Here is a 21,625-nt window from a genome sequence, read left to right on the forward strand (position 1 = left end):
AGAAAATAGATAATAATGAATAACTAATGAGTTTAACTTTAATATTTGTAAAGACTCAAATTATGGGTTCCAAGAAGTTGATAATGTTATTCATATTATCTGCCAATTAACACATTTTTTATCTATATTAAATAAGAGTCGGGTCAGATAATTTATCTATTTTTATATTATCCATTTTCGACCCGCCCATATCCGACCTGACCCGCCCGCTTTGAGATCATATAATTTCACAATATATAATTCTTTTTAAATATTATAATTCTTTCATTATTAAAAATGTAAACCTTTAAAAGGAATTATTGGGTTCTGTTGGGCCCCCAACACACAAATAAATTCTCGTCAACTCAAATGGGAGCATTTGCATCTATACCCGCTTTTTGTGTCACGTTTTAACCTGTGTCCGTTTTGCAAAAAAATTGCAAGCGTACTCACTTTTTCTCATAACTTCAGCATGCGGGGCTGAAGTAACAAAGACAATCACACAAAACTTCAGCATTCTAGTAGCCGAGCCTGAAGTTCAGCTTTAGAGTTGAAGTTTTTTGTTTTTTAATTGGCGAAGTTTTTGTTGTTTTTGTTTTTGTAACCGGCGAACTTAAGCTCTAGAGCCGAAGTTTTTGTTTTGTAATTGGCGAACTTCAGCTCTAGAGCTGAAGCACCACAATTAGCAGTGATTTTTTAAGAAAAATAGTGTATATCTTCTCAGTTCAAACACGAATAAACATACAAAAACTCCAAAATTTTACAGCTCATCCTACTGGTAACTTAAACTTTTTCCTAAGACTAATTTACTGTAAATTTGGAGCAGAAGTACAACTGCCGAATTGTTCAATTAGAAAAAATTGACCTTATAACTAAAGCAGCGTTGCTTCTGGAGATAAATACCAGTTTGTTTTGTAACTTGAAGAACAAAACGGAGGAGGAGAAGGAGGAGGAGAAAAGAGACTGAAGTTATTTAAAAAGTGGGTACAAGTTAGAATTTTAAAAAAAATAGGTATAAGTTAAATGAGGCGACCAAATAGTGTGATCCGTTAAATTTTTTACACTCAAATGTTAGTTAATAGATATGGGCCTGCCAATTTCCAATAGCTTTTTGGAAAAATAGTCGAGCTGCACTTGGGCTAAAGCATTTGAACGACCACCGGTTACCACTCCATCGGCGGCGAACTTGTTCCTTTCCGTCTCTTTCGCCGGCAACCTCACTCTTTTTCCGGTGAAATCCTTTTCAGGTTCCTCCTTCCTTTTGTGTTAGCTGTAATTGTTCAAAAAGATTTTTTTTTTGTTAAACTTGAAAAAGGAACCCTAATTTTGCAGACGAGTATAGGATTTCACATTCTGCTTTGTAGCTTTTCTTAATTAGAATTTTCCTATGAATAATAACAACACAGTTAGGAATGTTGGTTTAGGAAATTCAGGGCCAATGCAAATACCTCAATCTATGCCCATGAACCATAATCAACCAGCACCACATCTTTTCTCTCAGTCACACGCACAGCGTGCGTCACAGTTCCCTGGCCATTTTCAATTATCCGAACCACAATCTCAACGTTCTCATGCTCAATTCCAAGGCCAAGCTCAGGCCTTTAGCCATTTCATCACTTCAGGGGTTAATACCAATATTGGTGTCTCATCCCCTGCTACTTCCACACCCAATACTACTGGGGGTACTAGAAAAGTGCTCCAGAGACCGACTTCTCGTGCTGCTGGTTCCTCTGGTCATGGCCAAGCAACTGCTTCACCTTTAAAGACTATGGAATTAACCCCTGCTGTGCGTAGAAAAAAGCGTAAAGTCTCTGATAAGTGTATACCTGATAAAGTGGCTGCGAATTTGCCCGAGTCTGTGCTTTACTCTCAGTTGCTTGAACTCGAGGCTCGTGTAGATGCTGCTCTTTGTAGAAAGAAGATCGACATGTTGGAATCCCTTAAGGATCCTCCGCATGTCCAAAAGACCCTCAGGATTTATGTATTCAACACTTCCACAAATCAGACACCACCAGCTGATTCCAAGAGCAAAACTGCTGAGCCACCTTCTTGGTCTATTAAGATTTTCGGGAGGATCTTGGGGGATGGGCCGGATCGTCCTGCGTCTGAAATGGAGCAGAAATCGGGTGTTTCTTACCCCAAGTTTTCATCTTTCTTTAAGAAAATTACTGTTTACTTGGATCAGAGTCTATATCCTGATAACCATGTAATCTTGTGGGATAGCTCTCGAGCACCAGTGCATCATGATGGTTTTGAGATTAAGAGGAAAGGGGATAAGGATTTTACAGCAATCATCAGACTGGAAATGAATTATATGCCTGAGAAATTTAAACTTTCGCCTGCTTTGCAAGAGGTTCTTGGTATTGAGGTTGGGACACGAGCGAGAGTTTTAGCTGCTCTCTGGTACTATGTAAAAAGTAGGAAGCTACAGATATCCGATGACACCTCCTCGTTCACTTGTGATCCGCCTCTCAGGAAGGTTTTTGGAGAAGAAAAATTGAAATTTTCCCTGGTTTCCCAAAAGATTAATCCGCATCTGACTGCCCCTCAACCTATTCATTTGGAGCACAGGATTAAGCTATCTGGAAGTAGCCCAGCTGGTAACACTTGTTATGATGTACTGGTTGATGTTCCCTTCACATTGCAGAAGGAAATGTCCACTTTCTTATCTAGTTTAGAGAAGAACAAGGAGATTGATGCATGTGATGAAGCTATTTCTACTGCTATAAAGAAAATCCATGAACATCAAAGAAGGCGAGCTTTTTTTCTTGGATTTAGTCAGTCACCTGCCGATTTTATTAATGCATTAGTTGCGTCTCAAGCCAGAGATCTTAAGCTTGTTTCTGGAGATTCTGGCCGTGATGCAGAAATGGAGCGACGTTCTGAATTCTACAATCAGTCTTGGTAAACTTCTTTCCTAAATATCATACTTCATGCTAGTTGTGTATAAACTTCTCTGTGTTCAATACTCTATCTTTCAAAAGGAAAAATAGATGGTTATCATGGTACTTTGTTGCTGTGAACATCTTTGATCTAACCTTGGGAGGATTTTGTAATCAGAATGCAGCGGGCTAAAACATGATTTCCATTTATCCATCATTATGATAGTATATGCTTTTGTTTGAACATTGAACCTTTCTGATTGATCTGTCTAAGTTAACCTACATTCGGTTACTTTTCAGATCATCTAACCTACTTTATGTGCACCATACAGGACTGAAGATGCCGTCATCCGCTACCTGAATCGCAAGCATGCTTCTGGCACTGACCATTCTGCAAGCAAATAGGTCTTGTCAAGCCATTTAGGACGAAAGGATGTCCGACAGAAACTGGGGGATCTTATAGCAGTATACTATATAATCTGCTCAAGAGTATTCTTCCGCTGATGGCAAAAGAGTGTTATTCATTAGGGCTTGTATGTGTTAGGGATTTGTCAACTGCATCCTCAGAAAAGGATAACGCCGAACTGCGAGCAAATGGTTACTCTCTGGCCTTGTCATAATAATTTCATCCTCAGGAATGCTTTGATTTTAATGGATGGAGTACAATTCACAGCATTTCAGCTTTTTGTAGTTTGGCCATTCTTGGCTTTTTGGTGTTTTATTAGATGTATCTGAAACAGGAAATTGGTCATAACAAGCTCACTACCAAGACAAGTTTTGTAGGCACGTAAATGCTTTTTCTTTTGTAACCAGTTCTTTTAACCAAATTGTAGTCCAGCTTGTTGTAATTGGTAAGAAGGTTAATGGATATTCCAATTTTAATACTACTATGAAGCAGAACGAAAAAAAGAGATGAAAATTCTACTATGCTCCTTTTATTTTCTCTGAAGTTGGATAATTAGTATCTGGGTATTGCAATTCAATCTTTATCTCACACAAGAATATGGGATAATTAGTATCTGGGTATTGCAATTCAATCTTTATCTCACACAAGAATATGGGCAAGGTCTGCCAATATCTTACCCTTTCCGGACCTCACTTGTGATATCACACTTGGTATGTTATTGTTATTGTATTGTAGTTCAATAGAATGTCATGTTATTGGTTATTTTGGAGATAATAATTCATTAGTTGTTAATGAAGTCGTTTGGTACGCGGTATAAGGTGGGATAATATGTGAGATTAAATTTATATCATATTTGGTTGATGGTATAAATTTAACATGGTATACATTTAATCTCATTCTTAATACTTACTCTGGTCCACAATAAGCGACCAATTTACCTTTTTATTTTGGTCCAAAATAAATATTTATTTACATAATCAAGAAAGGATTAATTTTATTTTTTCAAAATTTGCCCTTATTTACATATTCCAATGCGTCAAGGTAACAATTAATTAAGGTTAATTTAGTAAATACATATTTTTTTCTCTATGAGTCTATGCCAAAGGTAAAATGATCACTTATTGTGGACCGAAGAGTACATGATATCCCACCTTATCTCACCTTATCCCATCAAACTTCGGATTATATTATCTCACTAGTCCAGGGATTTAAGATAATTTAGTCCGCGTACCAAACTACCCCGGAATGATCTTCACCTGTTACAAATTGTATAGAAGAAAACAAAAAACCAAATCTCTCTCGGATAGACAAACAATAATTAATTACATATGCATTTACTTGTTTTTTTTCCTCTCAAGTAAATAAAAAGTACCATTGTACTATAGCGTAGGCACGTGCATTCCATCATCCCTCTAATCTTTGTCGCCTGGAATAGGAGAGGCCAAAACGATAAGAAAGATATTTTTACGGTCACATTCAATTCTTTAGTGTGAGCTAACAAAATCCTCTTCTCCCCCTTTATCTCTCCATTAAACCTTTAGCAGAATAAGCTCTCGAATTCCTTCATAGCTTTCTCTGTCAGCCATTTATATGCTTACTCGGGAGTTACTCTAATAGTTACGGAGTAGTACTATTTGTTCACATGGCCGCTTTCAGCGCTATTTCACTATGTCCGTACAAACTATGCCATCAGTTAAACCCTAGCAAGCGTTACATTTCTTGCTATACTCCTTCCTCTTCTACTATAGGTACGTGGCTTTCTTGCATTGCCTCCTTCCCCTTTTTTGGTTTATTTCTGAGTTGAAGTAATGAAAAATACTAAAGTCCTGCTTTGTGAGATTGTTTTGAGTATTAGATACAAATTGGTTCCAATTACTGGTTGCTGTTCTTATTATTTGAGTTTAAATTTTTCGTTTTTGTTGTCAAGACAAATGAGACAATTAATTTATTTTTCACCGAATATCCTCTAGTCATTTACAGCTGTAGTTGGATATATGTTCTCCTTACAGTTACAAACATATATCGATATTGTACCTTTTCTTGCATTACCTGTGAGTACATTGTGTTCTTACATATTACCAGCATTGATGTAAATCCAATTTGCAGAACTTTGCTTTTTTGGTAAGGTGTTGTTGAGCAGAACTTCGTTAAAAGTTATTTGTTCTGTTTATGGTTGGAATTTGATGCCCTTTCAGGTGTGCGTGGATCAAAAGGTCCTCGTAGAAGACCTGCAAAAACTGAGGGCGCTGGAAGAAGCATTGACGATTCTGTCCAGCGAAGGATGGAGCACTTCTATGAAGGGGCTGACGGCCCACCTTTACGTATTCTTCCTATTGGTGGTCTGGGAGAAATTGGGATGAATTGCATGCTTGTTGGAAATTATGATCGTTATATTCTCATTGATGCTGGAATAATGTTCCCAGGGTAGGTGTTACAAAGTGGTCTTTCATGCAACTTTTTAACAATCTATTTTGATATTGCTGTGTAGAAAATTATGTGGAATCATCCTTTAATGAGTCTTCGTTGATTGCACTTTCTGCTTTAGTCATTAATCTGATGGTGGAGGTCCAGAGGATCCGTCATCATTTCCTACTGAAAGATCCTCTATACTTTTATGTTTAAGTTAATAGTTCCTATGAGGATAATCCGTTCAAAGAATTTATTTCCTTAAATGGGGCTAGCTGCTTTCGACTTTGAATTTTAGTTACCTTATCCTTATTTCTTTGTCATGGACTGACTTGGGATCTTGTTGGATGTCCAACTCAGCTATGAAGACCTTGGTGTCCAGAAGATTATTCCTGACACAACATTCATAAAGAAATGGAGCCACAAAATTGAAGCTGTTGTTATAACCCATGGACATGAAGACCACATTGGTGCGTTGCCATGGGTAAAGTTTCTATTCTAAGCTATTCAGTTTCTTATATGTACTGGTGGACTGGATATATTTGCGTAGATGTGTCAGTGGATAATTGGGAATCCAAGTACAAAGCAGATCATTCTCTAATATGAGGGACAATGAACTCACCCGCAAGATCTAAGTTAAAGAGATCATACTTCTAATATTTCTAAGTGACTAGTCTGTGTCATAAAAATTTTCCTGCTACCTAGAGTTCTTGTGCTTCTAAGAAGGCCCTTTCTTTGATAGGTTTAGTAAAAAATTGCATCTTTAATTCTTCATTGCCCCATGCCTCTTTATTGATTGTCTCCCCTTTATTGGAATTAGCTTTTGCTGATGCACGGAATATATTTCTGGGCACTCCAGTTCCTCTTGTTTAATGTTCAAATATGCTTGCATGCTTTTCGAATTAAGCAAATATGCTTGCATGCTTTTTGCACTATTTGTTTTGCATTAACAGTGTTATCCAAACAGGTAATTCCTGCTCTGGATTCTCACACACCAATTTTCGCATCATCGTTCACAATGGAGGTTCGTTACGATCCTATGAGTTCTTTGATTGCTTGTAAGCATTTCCTGTGTTCACTAGGGATATGTGGTAATTTGAAGACTAAAGCCATAAAACAAAGTCAGCCTTATTCAAGATAAGGAAAGGAGACATCTTAAGTCAAAGTTGAAATTCTGTCCTTGAGAACCAAATAGGTGAAATCATACTAAGTCTGTTTATCCTTTAGATCCAGTAATGGAACGTAAGTCTTTCTTCTTGTATCTCCTACCAAGAAAGGAGAATCTGAAATTACTTGATTTTCTTCTCTTCAATCTTGCACCTTCTGTCTTTTCATTGTTATCTTCATCAAATAGGATAAAGTGAAACTGCCTTCTCATCTATTCTATTTATTATCCTTGATCCCTCTTATCTCTTTCTCTACCTGTTGCTCTGTTTTTTTCTTTCTTCAGCCTTCCTATCTCCATTTGGAATTTTTTTTTCTCTTTTCTTTTTTCTGCTTTTTCTTTTCTCCTTTCTATTAGTGTGGGTGCCTTGTTCTCTTCATTTTTGCTATTAGGAAACAAGGTCAAGTGGTTACTAAAACTATCAAACTGGCTGCAAGGCTTTTTTAATTTTGTTGGAGTATAATCCGATACCCATGTAATACATGATTTGAGACACCAATACCTACCATTGGATACTTATTTCTTAGAGCATCATGTTCCTTTTGCTTTAAACTTTTCAACAGTGTTACATATCAATATCTGTTGAACTAAGTATCTGTTTTTCTTGCAAGCAGCTGATTAAGAAGCGACTGAAAGAATTTGGGATATTTGTTCCATCTAGGCTTAAGGTATTTAAAACAAGAAGGAAATTTACTGCTGGGCCGTTTGAGGTAGAACCTATAACGGTTACTCATTCTATTCCAGATTGTAGTGGGATAGTTCTACGTTGTTCCGATGGTACCATCCTCCATACAGGTGACTGGAAGGTATTGCATTCTGCATCCTCGTTATAAGTTATCTGAAACTATTAAGATTTATAATCTTTATCTTAGGATTATGAGTATTCTGTATTTGACAGATAGATGAGTCACCACTTGATGGAAAGGTTTTTGATCGCGAGGGCCTTGAGGAACTGTCAAAAGAGGGGGTTACTTTGGTATGGTAGTATCTTATTGTGGAATTTACTTTTTTCAATTAAACTTACTACTTTTAGAATGACTCTGTTCAATCTATTGAAATAATGTGTAATGTTAGATTACATTCGATATAGTGGGGTACTATTGAAAGAGTTAACAGTTGCTAAATACAACAACAACGACCCAGTGAAATCCCACTAGTGGGGTCTGGGGAGGGTAGTGTGTACGCAGACCTTACCGCTAACCCGAAGGGGTAGAGAGGCTGTTTTCGAAAGACCTTCGGCTCAAGAAGACGAAAAGAGGCAATATATCAGTACCATCAATAGAAACCATAGAACAAAGAACAACAACACCAGAAACAGAAAATAGATGAAAAGCAAAACAATAACCAGTAGATAAAGTCCTGCACTAAGAGGAATGAAAGAGTAGTGTGAAGTGAACTCAACATTAACCACTTGCTTCCCGCAGCTTGTCATCCATGGGGCCACACCCACTTTTTTTCGAATATCTTCATTCCTAATCTTATCTATCTTAGTGAGCCTGCACATCCACCTCAACATACTCATTTCAACTGCTTTCATCTTCTAAATATGTGAGTTCTTAATTGGCCAGTACTCAGCCCCGTACAACATGGCCGGTCTAACCACCGCTCTATAAAATTTACCTTTGAGAATCAGTGGCACTTTCTTGTCACACAGGACTCCAAATGCTAACCTCCACTTCATCCACCAAACTCCTATACGGTGTGTGACATCCTCGTCAATCTTCCCATCCCCCTGTATAACCGACCCAAGGTACTTGAAACTACCTTAAATAAATAAATAAATAAATATATATATATATATATATATTTGTATCATATATTTGAGGGGCTTGAAGAGTGTATGGTCAGCAAGAGTCTATTTACTATTTGCTTCCTCTACTAGTAAACTGTAACTGCTATTCAGTCAGATGAAATGTACATGCACGTCTGTATTTTCTCCTTAAATGCTCTCCTATGAAGTCCTTTGTTTTTCCTTTGAATATTCAGCTGTATGTACAACTATCCTGCAATTATGCAGTATTGTTGAGCTTTTCTTAGTTCTCTTATTAAGTGCATACATGCATAGCTATGATGTATATGCTCCCACTGTGCTCTCCTCCCCCCCTTCCCACATTGCTCTTTGGGCTCAGTCTCTCCCTCTTTACATGCAGATTTGCCTAAAAGTGTTGAAAATTCCTCTTGAATTAGATTAACACCACAATTTCATCGTTGTTAACTTTTCTGAACTGTGAATAGTATGTCTTTTTGTTTTATATTTTGGTACGTTTACTTTGAACATGTGATGCATATAGTACTCCATGTTATCTTAATTGTACTAGCTCTTTGCTCCACAATTGTAAATCATCTCATTGCTTGCCTCAAATGTAGTGTTACTTTTACCCCTTGTTAGGTTCTTGAGCTGCAATCTTCTCTCTTGGTCTCTCATGCGTCAATTGTTTATGTTTTTCTTTACTATGTTTGTGTTCGATAAAGTCTCTTGTTCTCAAGTTTGCGTACATGTACATATTTTTTGGATATGGTGTTGGTTTTTTTTCCACGGGGCTAGGAGCTGATATCCAATTTCTCTCAATCCCATAACCGTATTTGCTTTATGTGCATACACCTCTAGTTATATCTTTTCATTCTAAAAAGTCAACTACATGCCTGGTAAAACATGGAGGATATGTTGTTGATTGGAGCAACCTAAAAGAAATTATTGATGGGTATTTTGTTTCAGATGATGAGTGATTCGACAAATGTCCTTTCCCCTGGAAGGACACTAAGTGAAACTGTAGTTGCAGATTCGCTCCTGAGGCACATTTCGGCTGCCAAAGGAAGGGTTATCACTACTCAGTTTGCATCAAATATTCATCGTCTTGGCAGTGTGAAAGCTGCAGCTGACTTGACTGGCAGAAAGCTGGTATGCAGTCTCTCATTCGAATACGTTCTCATGACATTATAGTGTTGTTTAGATTATTTTTTCCTGTTTTCCAGATTCAGATTATAACATGATTGCTTAATAGGTATTTGTCGGCATGTCCTTGAGGACATATCTTGACGCTGCATGGAAAGATGGAAAGGCACCAATAGATCCATCAACTCTGGTAATGGCCTAAATTGTCAAGGTCTCTTTTGACTGGAGGACATACTTTATCTGCTTGCAATGACTCTGATATGCCACATGACACATTATGCCAAGTGACATGCCTAATTGTCCAAAGACTGTTAAGCGTACCAGTTTCGACTTGCATCTTTTTTCTATACCATAGTCGTAAATGTTAACCATGATATAAAATATAAATGGTGGAGTGCTGTGTAAAATCGCTAAAAGATAAGGCGAGGATTAAATAACTCAGTTTTTATTTGATTGTCTAAGGCGAGATGCGGAATTTATCGCAATATTTGTTATGCGGCAAAATTGACTTTGTTTCCATCATCACCCCTGAATTATATCTGTTGACATCATATGCATAGGACACTTTGGTGATCTGAAGGCCTAAGAGATACTTCTAGTCCAGGTTCACCTCCTCGATGGTATAGCTTAATAGATTGTATGCGGCTTTGTGATAACAAATGACCATAACATGGCAGTCAATAGAACAACATGACTTTTTAGCCAAGCACCAAAGGCCCTTGAGAGAGAAAAAGAACACGTTGAGGTTGTTTTTTTCTTTTTTCTTCTTTTCTGATCTTCCGGGGCAGGGGTTGGGGTGGAGATGGGGATGGCAGATGGAGGTTCAGATTCCTTATCATACAACATCGTTAAATTTTGTCTTCTCTTTGGATCTGCTACTGTGATTGAAGTTGAACAACCTAGACCTAATGTCTTGCCCAATTGAGTCGGAGGATAGAGGGAGCAAAAACACCTTGAACATTTATTTAGTGAGGAGTATCACTCAGATTTTTTGTATGATATCATTGTTCAATCTGTGGAGTGCATCTGGTGATATAAGGAAGGATATTTTCAATATGTAACAATGCCTATTTTCCTAAATTTTTTCCTTGTAAATCTACTAGTCTTATTCTAATTTCATCCCACACATCTAATTCAGGTAAAGGTGGAAGATATTGATGCTTATGCCCCAAAAGATTTACTCATTGTGACAACAGGTTCTCAAGTAAGTATTGTTGATGCGTTTGCCAGCTTTTCAGGCTTCAATTAGAAAATATGTAACCTTGTCTGCTGGTGTGTCAGGCAGAACCTCGTGCTGCATTGAATCTTGCGTCATATGGAAGTAGTCATTCACTCAAATTAAACAAAGAAGATATAGTTTTGTATTCAGCCAAGGTAATGTATTGTAGAACTCAAGGCAATGAGAATTTTTCGTTCATGACAAATTCGTTCTTAGGAGTCCTATTCTCATCAGATGTATCTGATCAATTAAGATCATCCGTGTCTTGACTTTGGCATATTAGCTTTAATCTTTTTATGCCCTAGTTCTGACTCCAACAAGAGACTATTTGATACATGCATGCCCACCTAAAGAGAAGAATCTTATTCTCACTCTTCTTCTACCAACTTTTTTATTTCCTTGCAGCCCATGTACTAATAGTTGAGGAATTTTAGTCTTGGTGTTTGTAGCAACTCTCTGGTAGCCCTTCTTTGTGCTTTGTCATCACCATGTTATGCTTCCTGTCATTTAATGAAGTTTATATGCTTTTGAAAAATCCCTGCCATATGAAAGGACGTGGTTTTGTTGATTAGTAGCTTTGCAAAGAGCATTTACTGTAAATGAAGTGAACCATAAATTTCCTGCTTAGCGAGCTGAATAGTATCATAAGTCCAATACAACTTAGGATTAGTGGTAGTTGATGCAGTAAATTGTCACTGGTATATGAATTATTGCATGTAGATACACACTAACGTTTTTTCTGCACCCATCTATATGTTGGTTAAAATATTCTGGTAGATAGAATACTGAGATAGATTGCTGCACACATGGAATCATATAAGGATTTCCAAAGAGGTTTATAAAGGTCTTGGGCTACTTAAACCATGCCTTTAAGATCTTGGGTTGGGTGCTTAGACTATTTTATATAATGTATAAGAGCCAACATTTTATAAGTTCATTCTCATATTCGTAAATCTGGTACACTTTGGACGCCAAAATCAGATTACACGTGTCTGAGGGTATTGAGATAGATAGTTGTCCACATGAGTTGTATTAGGGCTTCCAAAGAGATTTATAAAGGTTTCAGACTACTCTACCAATGACCTTGGGGTTTTGGATTGGATGCTCAAAATCTTTCACATCAAGTATTGGAGTTTTCATTAGTCTGAACCCATGGCCTCGTTGTCGGTGAGATCTTTCAAACTCTATGTTATTGCATTTGAAAATGATGTTGTGCTGCTGAGTTTCCTTCCAATACCAAACAAAAATAGGAAAAGTGAAATCAACATTTGGAAAAAGGAGCAAAATATGGTCCTTTTGGGGATAAATTTGTGTAAGGAGGATTGAAAGGATATTGACTTGATTTGTATCCTTCTGTTTCATTTGATGCACAAGTTAGGGTAAACTATATTTGGTAACTTTGAATATCTTTTTTTCTCTAATTTCTTTTTCCTATTTATATGATGAATGCTTAGGAACATATCTTCTTTATTTTGTTTGTGCTTTCGGGCACTTTTGAAACTATTCAAAAGAAAGATTCCTTGAGGTGTTCTTTGGAAGTCTAAGTTTGCAGATAAATAATTGATAATGTTGTTGTACTGCTTTAATCAGCTGCACAATTTTTCTTATAGGTGATTCCTGGTAATGAGACCCGGGTGATGGAAATGTTAAACCGTATATCAGATATTGGATCAACAATAGTGATGGGAAAGAATGAGCTGCTGCATACATCCGGCCATGCTCATCGTGAAGAGCTGGTAAAGTTTTCTTTTAAGTGCACTCTTATATTTTAGGGAGTAAAGCTTCCTTTTTTGGGGGTTAATTCTCTAATCTCAAGCATACTGCATTACACTGACTGTTATGATAATGGTTCTTTCTGTTGATCTCTCGAGGCCCATTTAATCATGACTTTATCTTGAGTTATTTCTTTTGCTTGTAGAAGCTAGTACAAATATACCTGGTAGATCTTAGTTGACTTCCTTTCATCACCCATCTTAAAGGGCGATCTAGGCGTCATTCTCGCTTCCACTTAATAGAAGCGAAATAAAAACTTGGTTACAAGATCATGTGCGTTTCTTTTCATCATATTGTGACTAGAAAAGGGAAAAGGTCTGAGGGATGGGTAAGTGATGTAAATGGGTGAGTGAACCGCACTGCGGGTACTGTTTCTTAAGTTGACTTATATTTGGAAGTTCTACATTGTTGGTCCGTGGATGAAAGATATGTGGAAGAGAAGCGGAGGGGTAGGGGGGGGGGTTATGATTTACATTTTTATGTATCTTTATGCTTTAGAATAACAAAGGAAGGGGGAAGACATTAGATATCGTATCAAATTTTAAGAATACCAGTTTCTCAGATTATTTTCCTGAGCATGAGACAATACTGATTCCTTATATCTTTTTGACCAATTTTCTTGCCATTCTTCTTTACGACCTCATGCTTAATGTTCTAAGCTGCAATGTTGAAGTTGGATTTCTTGTTTGAAGGAAGAAGTGCTGAAGATTGTGAAGCCACAACATTTTCTTCCAATCCATGGCGAGCTCTTATTCCTAAAAGAGCATGAATTATTGGGGAAATCAACTGGAATTCGGCACACGGCTGTAAGTAGTTTGGTTTTGTTTTGATGTTTAATTGATAATGCTTATTTCTCCAAGTACCTTCAAATTGTATAGACCTGTAGCCATTGGATTTGAGGTGTGTTATAGGAATATCTTCTTGAGACAATGAGGGGAAGATTTATCCATAATGGTATTCTCACTATTTTAGGAAACAGTGTCATGATAGAAGCATGTCTTTTTGGGAGTTTGCTCGAGGTGTATGCTCGCCATTGGATTTCTCAAGATTTGCAATTCTCCTGCTTTCTAAAACAATAATGAATTGATGAAAACCAGTTCGCTTTGTTTCTACATGCCCACTATGCTGCTACTTGACTCGTTCATTTTCTTTTGTTTAATATTTCTTCTTCAGTTCACCCATAATTATGGAAGCTCGATTAAGATTTCTGAATTCCAGCATCACTTCACAAAACTCCAACATTCAGGTCTTGATGTCTTTTTGGGGCACTTGGCTAACTTGTGAGCTTCTAGATGTAGATGCCAATCATGGATGAGAAACATCTCTTGTATCTTTATTCTAGAGGTCAACCTAAACCTTGAATATGTTGCATTTGTGTCCTCTATCTTTTCCAGCTGGAGCTGGGCAGTAGGCTTGCACGGAAAATCCGGATTGAAAGTCCATTCATATAGTGCCCTTCATCTCTGGCTAGAAATGATGTCTGGGTCAGAAGTGGATATCTTCACTGGTTTAGGCCCAGAATGTGACAGATTTTCATTTTATGTATTTTCTTATTTTTTGAGATTCTGTAAACGTCAAACCCAGACCCACCTGCCCAGGAGCCAAACAATGACTTTTCCCATTTGCTTCCTTGGTGAACTGAAGCCCAACCTCATGGTTAGAGATTGATGGCCCTTTCCACTAGACTATACCTCCCTTGTCAGAGAACAGATCTTACCAAAGCTAGATATACTGTTTGAGGGAAGTTTGTCTGATATCCAATATGTTACAATGGCTTAGAACTTAGCTAACTGTTTCAACAGTTGTAATTAATTCTCTGCTCCATTAACATTTCTGTGACCCTGTGGTCCTAAAGTCTAAAGATTCTAATTAAAGGATTAAACTATTTCGACTGATTTTCTCTTACTGAATTGGATCTAAGCTGACCAAGTTCTGTTTTATCACTCATATTTCAGTTTCCAGCTTCTCACTAAGGGATGCAAAAAGTATAAACCTATTTATTTTTGTGATTTTTAATTTTTCCTAAAATACATGAATATATAGACTTGAAGAAGGATAAAGGGGAGAAAAGGGCTCCAAGCATTGGGAACTATATGCAGTGGGGATCATTTTGTCGAATTGCTTGCTTTTTAAGCATTGTTGTCAAGCCTTCTCAGTTCATTCTCAATGTTTATTTAAAGTGACCTCTGTTATTGTAACCGTGTGTGAATAGGTTATCAAGAACGGAGAGATGCTTGGAGTCTCCCATTTGAGGAACAGAAAAGTTCTATCCAATGGTTTCATTTCCCTAGGGAAGGAGAATTTGCAGGTGTTACTCTCTCATTGTGTACACAAAGACTGCAGTCTTTAATCTTGCTTGCTAGTTTAAGCTGTTATGTGCAGTCATGACACTGATCTAGTAATTTTTTTTTGGCAGTTGATGTATAGTGATGGTGACAAAGCATTTGGTACAGCTGCTGAACTTTGTATTGATGAGAGACAAAGAATTGCTTCCGATGGTATTATAGTGGTCAGGTAAACTTCTAAAGCTTCTGATGCATGACATACTTGTCCACTTTGTGATACTGAACTTTGTAAGATATCTCTAATGCAGTATGGAAATATTACGTCCTCAATCCACGGATGGTGCGACAGAGAAAGCTTTGAAAGGAAAAATAAGAATCACCACACGCTGCTTGTGGCTTGACAAAGGGAAACTTCTGGATGCGCTTCATAAAGCTGCACATGCTGCATTGTCAAGCTGTCCGCTGAGTTGCCCGTTGCCGCACATGGAAAGAACTGTGTCTGAAGTTCTAAGGAAAATGGTCCGGAAGTACAGTAGTAAAAGACCTGAGGTTATTGCCATTGCCTTCGAAAATCCTGCAGGAGTCCTGGCTGATGAAATCAATGGAAAACTTTCTGGAAAATCACATGTTGGTTTTGGAATTTCAGCACTGAGGAATGTAATGGATGAAGATCAGAAAGGAAAACAGGCAAGTGAGGCACGTGCAGAAGAAGGCCATGGCCCTGGCTATCCAATTGATGATGCAGCCGAGCAAGTGGAAGGTTTTGTTCCTCTAATGTTTCTTTACAATGAAAGAATTTTTCTCAGTAATTCTTTCCAATGCATTCCGTGGTTTTCTAATCTAATAAGATGCTATTCATAGTAATCATCTTCGGTGTTGGTATGCTTGTGATCCTCTTAATGTAATTGCTTTGACATTCACAAAATGGACCAATAGCCTAGGTGGTAGGGCAGTGGGGCTGGCTATTCATGTGGGTATATAATAATTTTGAGTAGAACTAGAACATCACTAAGCAATATATATGTGTGTGTGTGTGTTAGGGTCACACATGTACTGCAATTACGGGTTATCAACTAACTATAGTTTGTTGTGTTAGCATTTGTCATGTGCATAACAAGTGCTGAAAGGGGTTGCTCCAATATTTAGAAGCACTGTAGTGGGTGAAACGGAAGAGATATTTGGTTCTACCACTCTCACACTGTGATACTACTTTGGCCTTTTTGGTCTGCAAAAGTTTTCCCCAGAACCTGATTGCTTGATTTCTGCTCTCCACAATCGAATCCTTATATGTTCTCAATGTCTAAAGTGTATTGTGCAGTTGCTGGCTTGCAGTATGCTTGTGCATCATGAAAGTAGTGTCCTTTATTTTCTTTTCTGGAGAAGATAATTTCATTAGTGGGTGGATAGATCTTGCATCGGAAATTGCTTGTTGGTTTTCGTCTTCTGATATGACTATATCTTATGCATCCAATGCATGCTCTAAATTTGATGTCGTTTCTTCCTTAACTTTTACGTCACACAGGTGATGATATGGATATTGAGAGACTTACACACGACAGAGCAACTACTTCAAGTTCAAACTCGAGGGATGAATATTCTACCACCAAGGTATTATTAGATGATTCTTTGAAGCCATTTGTATCATCATAACTACTTGCTCAGTTACAAGAAGGTAGTTTTGGTGCTTTGACACAGGAGGAATCGGAATCGTCCAGAGAAGAGAGCATTCAAATTGATTCTGGCTTTCCAGAATCTATGATGAAATCTTCCAAGCCTTTGAAGAGGAACAGATGGAAACATGATGAGATAAAGAAATTGATAAAATTGCGTGGGGAACTCCACAGCAGGTTCCAAGTTGTTCGAGGACGAATGGCACTATGGGAAGAGATATCTTCAAACTTACTATCTACTGAAGTCAATCGAAGTCCTGCGCAGTGTAAATCTCTCTGGGCTTCTCTAGTTCAAAAGTATGAGGTGAGTGTTTCTTTTTTGTTTCATCCTTGAGCGCGTGTATATTTACTTGGTAGTGTTGGTTAGCATGCTCAAACTTTATTGGGAGAAATAATATATCACAATAAAACCATAAAACCATGCATTTTAAATGACTATCCTTTTCAGAACAATTTTTTCCTGAAGGATGTCACATTATTTATTTTTCTGCGGATATAGAAGTGAAAAAAGGGATAGATACCCTTTTGTTATGGTGTGTTGTGACCTCTTAGGACAAAAAGGAGAGAAATAAGATTATCCATTTCTTGAATTGTAGGAAAAATGGAGACCGCAAAAACAAAATAGACACACATGGAATATTTGTATATTTCCTTTTAGTTGAAGATTCGCCTTTCACCGCGTACCTTGTTGAATGTTTGGAAGTTCTTCCTCAATCGAGTGATAAGATGCCTACTTTTAACAGTTTTTTGCTATTCTGTAACAGGAAAGCAAGAGTGATAAGAAAAGCCAGGAAAAATGGCCTTACTTTGAGGAGATGAATGAGATCTTGTCTGATTTGGAGGCGACGGCCCAGAAATGATTGCATGTGTGATTGAGGCTAGTGTTTGTGGAGGTAATTCTTCATTGGTGGGATATGAAATTGTGGACAGTTAGATTTATCCAAAGAGACCGATGCACCCTTAAAAATGCAGACTCAAGACTTCATCATTTGTACTGGCATCTCTTGATAAGCTGTTGCCAGGCTCTTCAAATGAAGCCAGTGGCGGAGGGATTGACTTATTAGGTGTCCTTATAAGCTGGTGGAAGGCTGGTAAATTTTGCAATATTTTTAGTGATTTTAGGGGTTAGAAGCGTTGTCACGCTGAATGCATGAAACACATGTATTTAGAAAGCACTTGCCTAAAGTTTCAATTTCATCAAATAGGAGGATAGACAAAAACCTTACGTTGGAAGTGGCTCAAAAGTTGTCGAGATTTTGATGAGAAGAGTTAGCATACATTTGATTTGGGGTACTTGTAGGTTACTAGGCACTATTTATCACGTATTGCATGATGTACTATACCATTGAAAGCCTTGAAGATGGGATGTAGGATATTGCTTTACCTAGGAAAAGGTAGAAGGCGATAATTTATAGAAAATTTCTTCCAAATTAGTTAATTCTTGGTATAGTAACATATTATCGTACTCCTGAGGTTTGATTGCATCAGACGGTACGAGTTCTTCTAAGTTGTTTTGGGCGAAATCATAGCTCCATCAATCATAATTCATATTTCCTAAATTATGCAAATTATTGTAGTGTCTCTTTGTTTCATAAGAAGCTTTTTATAATTAAAATTTTATTAATTATTCAAGGGTAGGCCTATATCTTGGTTTTATTGTCGTCTAGTGAATATTGAGTGAATTATATCATGTTAGGAACTAGTAGATAAATTGTTTATTGTCCAGATGTCCACACCGAGGCAACATGAAGTTCGTGGTTTAGTTTGAACTCCTTACAAGGGTAAGTTATCCATGTGCATACGTTAAAAAGAAAAAAGTACATATAAATAGAATATATATTTAAGCATTTGTGGAGCTAGAAAGTTATACGAGGAAATTCAAAATAAAAGATTAAAAAAATATTGAAGCGCCACAACTAGAATTTTAAAATGTGATCTAAAATGACTTTTAACTACCTTTACCACTATATTAGAATATTTCCTTATGATGGTGAAAGGGATTCAATTGAACACCATTTCCTCCCTTTAGCTCTGCCCCTATATGTAAGAGTTAAGTTATTTGAATTATTGATATTATTTAATTGACTATAGCAGATTATTATTTTATTGTTAGGGTTAAATCTTAAACTATTTGCGATTCTACTCTCTATCTTAATTATGTTAAAAGATAAAAGGGCAAAGATTATTTTTAGTTATCGGTCGAAATTATTTATATCAGGTAGTTGAACCCCTGACATAATTTGTGAATGGGAAATATTTTCTAAAAATAACAATTTGTTACTATTCTTACTAATTAAAGACGGACAGGTTTTTCATTTTTAAAAAATATACTCCCTCCATTTCATATTAAATGACGTACTTTCCTTTTTAGTCTGTTCCAAAACAAATAAAACATTTCTAAATTTAGAAATAATTTAACTTTAAACTCTTCATTTTACCCATTTACCCTCTTTCTTGAGCCGAGGGTCTCTTGGAAACAACCTCTCTGCCCCTCGGAGTAGGGGTAAGGTCTGCGTACATATTATCCTCCCTAAACTCCACTAAAACATGAAAAGGAAAGTACTCCTAGGATTTGTTTGGTTTGAAGGAAAATATTTTCCAATTTTTTCATATTTGGTTGGCTTAAATATTTTGAAAAATATTTTCCTCATGAACTTATTTTCCTCCAATTGGAGGAAAGTGTTTTCCCTATCATCTTCTCAACCTTCCCCACCCTCACCAACTCACCCCACCTCCTCTCTCCAAAAAAGTTTTTTTTTTTTTCAAATTTCAGATTTTTCGTTACCACCCACCCTACTACCCCTCCACCCCACCCCACCCCCACGCCCTCCCGCAAAATTTTTTTTTACCAATTTTTTTTTTGGCAATTTCAAATTTTTGTTTTTTCATTTTTCTACACCACCCCACCCCCAACTCCCCCTCACCTACCCGGAAAAAAATTACTTTTTTTTTTGTAATTTAAATTTTTGTTTTTTTTCGTTTTACTGTCAACCCCCCTCCCAAAAAAAATATTTTTAAATATATTTTTCAGCTTTAATTTTTTTATTTATCGGTTTAAAGGTTCAAAATTTTATAAGTTCCAAAATTATGAGTTCGGAGGTTTATGTGTTTGGAAGTTTACGGGTTCGAAATTTCGGGTTTTGAAAGTTTAGCGGTTCAAAAGTTTATTTGTTGGTTTGAAAGTTTATGGCTTCATGTTTATTATATCTAAATTATTTATGAATACTCTTGAGAAGTCATTTTTCTTAATTTGCGTACCAAACGCCGAAAAATGAATAAGATTACTACTTGTTTTCCAAGAAAATATTTTCTTTGAAAATATTTTCCACGGAAAACATTTCCGTTATACCAAACACACCCTTAATGAGAAGTTTTTATAACCACATAAATGTCATGGCCCCACAAAGGTTTTACCCCTTAAGCTTTTAAGACCACAAGTTTCAAAAATCTTCTTCTTTTTTCTTAAATTCTGTGCCGAGTCAAACTACCTCATCTAAATTGAAATGGAAGGAGTAGTAACTAGACAAAAATGAAAAAATTAGAAATAATAACAGTTTGTTTTAGTTTATGATATACGCTATGATGTTATAAGAGTAAGGGCGTGTTTGGTATGAAGGAAAATGTTTTCATAGAAAATGAGTGATTTATGACTTATTTTTCCATAGCAGGAGCTTTGCGCACCGAGCTGCCTTTTTTTTGGTTGGTGAATGAAAATAATTTTTCCGAAAAATATTTTCTAGTGTTTGGTTGGAGAGTAAAAAATATTTTTTAGGAATTTTTTTTATGTTACTCTCCTCAACCCCTTCCCCCAAGTCCCCATATTTCATGTGCTGCCTCTTCCACCTCCAAATTCAAGAATTTAATTATTCTTCTAAAAACTCACACAAAACCAAATGAACTAATGTAATGCTTTACTTTTTACACAAAAACAACGTTGAAATTTGTGGTCCATAACAAAAAAAAAAAAAAGAAAATGCTTTTTCTACAACATGAAAATAAAGTACTCATTGTGCTGAAATAAAAGAAAATATTGTTTTTCATCATGAAAAGAAAATACTCATTTGTTGAAATTAAAAAAGTACTCTATTTATATCACGAAAAGAAAGTATTATCAATAATATTTCTATTTAGAAGGGGGTGAGGTTGGCCGTGAGTAGGTGTGACACACGGTCGGGGTCGGGTCGGATATGAGCGGGCTAAAACGGGTAATTTTAAAAAAAAAACGGATAAATTATCCGACTCGATCCGTATTTGAGACAGATAGAAACGGGTTTATCCGGCGGATAATATGGATATCCATGGCTTCTTAAATATGATCACTTATGAGAGAATTCCTAGTCTTCCGAACTTAAGGAACTCCAATTTAAGGCTTTACAAATGTAAAAGGTAAACACATTAGTTATCCATTTGGCTAACCATTTTCTTAGTGGATAATATGATTCTATATCCATGTTCGACCCGTTTTTATATGGTTCATTATCCAACCCATTTTTTGATGGATAATATGTGTGGATAACTGTTTTCTTTTAACCATTTTGCCACCTCTAGCCGTGAGGGTAGGGGTAAGGAAAGAGTAGGGGTTGGGTTAGATGTGGGTAGCTGGGGTATTGGGATGGGTTGATAGGGATGGAGAATAGGGTGGGGAAGGTTGAAAAAAAATTTGGAAAATATTATCCTTTCTCTATTGGAGGAAAATGTTTTACCTATTTAAAAAGTGAAATGTTAGTCCCTATTTGAAAAAAGAAAAGAGAAAATATTTCTTTCAAAATATTTAAGCCAATTAAATATGAAAAAATTGAAAAATATTTTTCAAAAGATATTTTTCCTCATACCAAACAGACCCTAAATAATGTAAATTATCTCCTATGGTCGTTTACAATTTAAAAAGGGAAATGTTAGTGAATTACATAATTATTAAATCAGGATTAGAGCAAATTTTATTTACCG

The 21,625-nt window shown here is 36.6% G+C and overlaps 2 protein-coding genes across 3 annotated transcripts; both read left to right on the plus strand.

Moving 5' to 3' along the window:
* Nucleotides 1-1,091: 1,091 nt before the first annotated feature.
* LOC107797351 (SWI/SNF complex component SNF12 homolog) lies at nucleotides 1,092-3,746 on the plus strand. The gene is made up of 2 exons (XM_016620234.2): nucleotides 1,092-2,883; nucleotides 3,194-3,746. Exons 1-2 carry the CDS (start codon nucleotides 1,367-1,369, stop codon nucleotides 3,264-3,266), a joined length of 1,590 nt encoding a protein of 529 aa, XP_016475720.1. The 5' UTR covers nucleotides 1,092-1,366; the 3' UTR covers nucleotides 3,267-3,746.
* A 987-nt stretch (nucleotides 3,747-4,733) lies between these two features.
* Nucleotides 4,734-18,108, plus strand: LOC107797349 (ribonuclease J). 2 transcript variants are annotated; one of them, XM_016620231.2, is made up of 18 exons: nucleotides 4,734-5,015; nucleotides 5,463-5,691; nucleotides 6,034-6,157; nucleotides 6,641-6,697; nucleotides 7,453-7,644; nucleotides 7,737-7,814; nucleotides 9,555-9,737; nucleotides 9,841-9,921; nucleotides 10,870-10,935; nucleotides 11,013-11,105; nucleotides 12,561-12,686; nucleotides 13,416-13,529; nucleotides 14,936-15,031; nucleotides 15,140-15,237; nucleotides 15,317-15,768; nucleotides 16,531-16,616; nucleotides 16,704-16,982; nucleotides 17,443-18,108. In XM_016620231.2, exons 1-18 carry the CDS (start codon nucleotides 4,910-4,912, stop codon nucleotides 17,536-17,538), a joined length of 2,556 nt encoding a protein of 851 aa, XP_016475717.2. In that variant the 5' UTR covers nucleotides 4,734-4,909; the 3' UTR covers nucleotides 17,539-18,108. The 2 variants fall into 2 exon arrangements, with proteins under 2 accessions (XP_016475717.2, XP_016475718.2); XM_016620232.2 differs by lacking the exon at nucleotides 4,734-5,015 and having other exon boundaries at nucleotides 6,034-6,143.
* The last annotated feature ends 3,517 nt before the right edge of the window (nucleotides 18,109-21,625 follow it).

Source organism: Nicotiana tabacum, chromosome 6 (assembly GCF_000715075.1).
Source record: "Nicotiana tabacum cultivar K326 chromosome 6, ASM71507v2, whole genome shotgun sequence".
Taxonomy (NCBI): domain Eukaryota; kingdom Viridiplantae; phylum Streptophyta; class Magnoliopsida; order Solanales; family Solanaceae; genus Nicotiana; species Nicotiana tabacum.

What these genes read in the sequence shown, in the direction of transcription:
- LOC107797351 (XM_016620234.2), top strand. Translation starts at nt 1,367, where the DNA reads ATGAATAATAACAACACAGTTAGGAATGTTGGTTTAGGAAATTCAGGG. An exon ending in GAATTCTACAATCAGTCTTG is followed by an intron (nt 2,884 to 3,193) that starts GTAAACTTCTTT and finishes TGCACCATACAG; the next exon opens with GACTGAAGATGCCGTCATCC.
- LOC107797349 (XM_016620231.2), top strand. Translation starts at nt 4,910, where the DNA reads ATGGCCGCTTTCAGCGCTATTTCACTATGTCCGTACAAACTATGCCAT. An exon ending in CAATAGATCCATCAACTCTG is followed by an intron (nt 9,922 to 10,869) that starts GTAATGGCCTAA and finishes CATCTAATTCAG; the next exon opens with GTAAAGGTGGAAGATATTGA. An exon ending in TTGTGACAACAGGTTCTCAA is followed by an intron (nt 10,936 to 11,012) that starts GTAAGTATTGTT and finishes CTGGTGTGTCAG; the next exon opens with GCAGAACCTCGTGCTGCATT.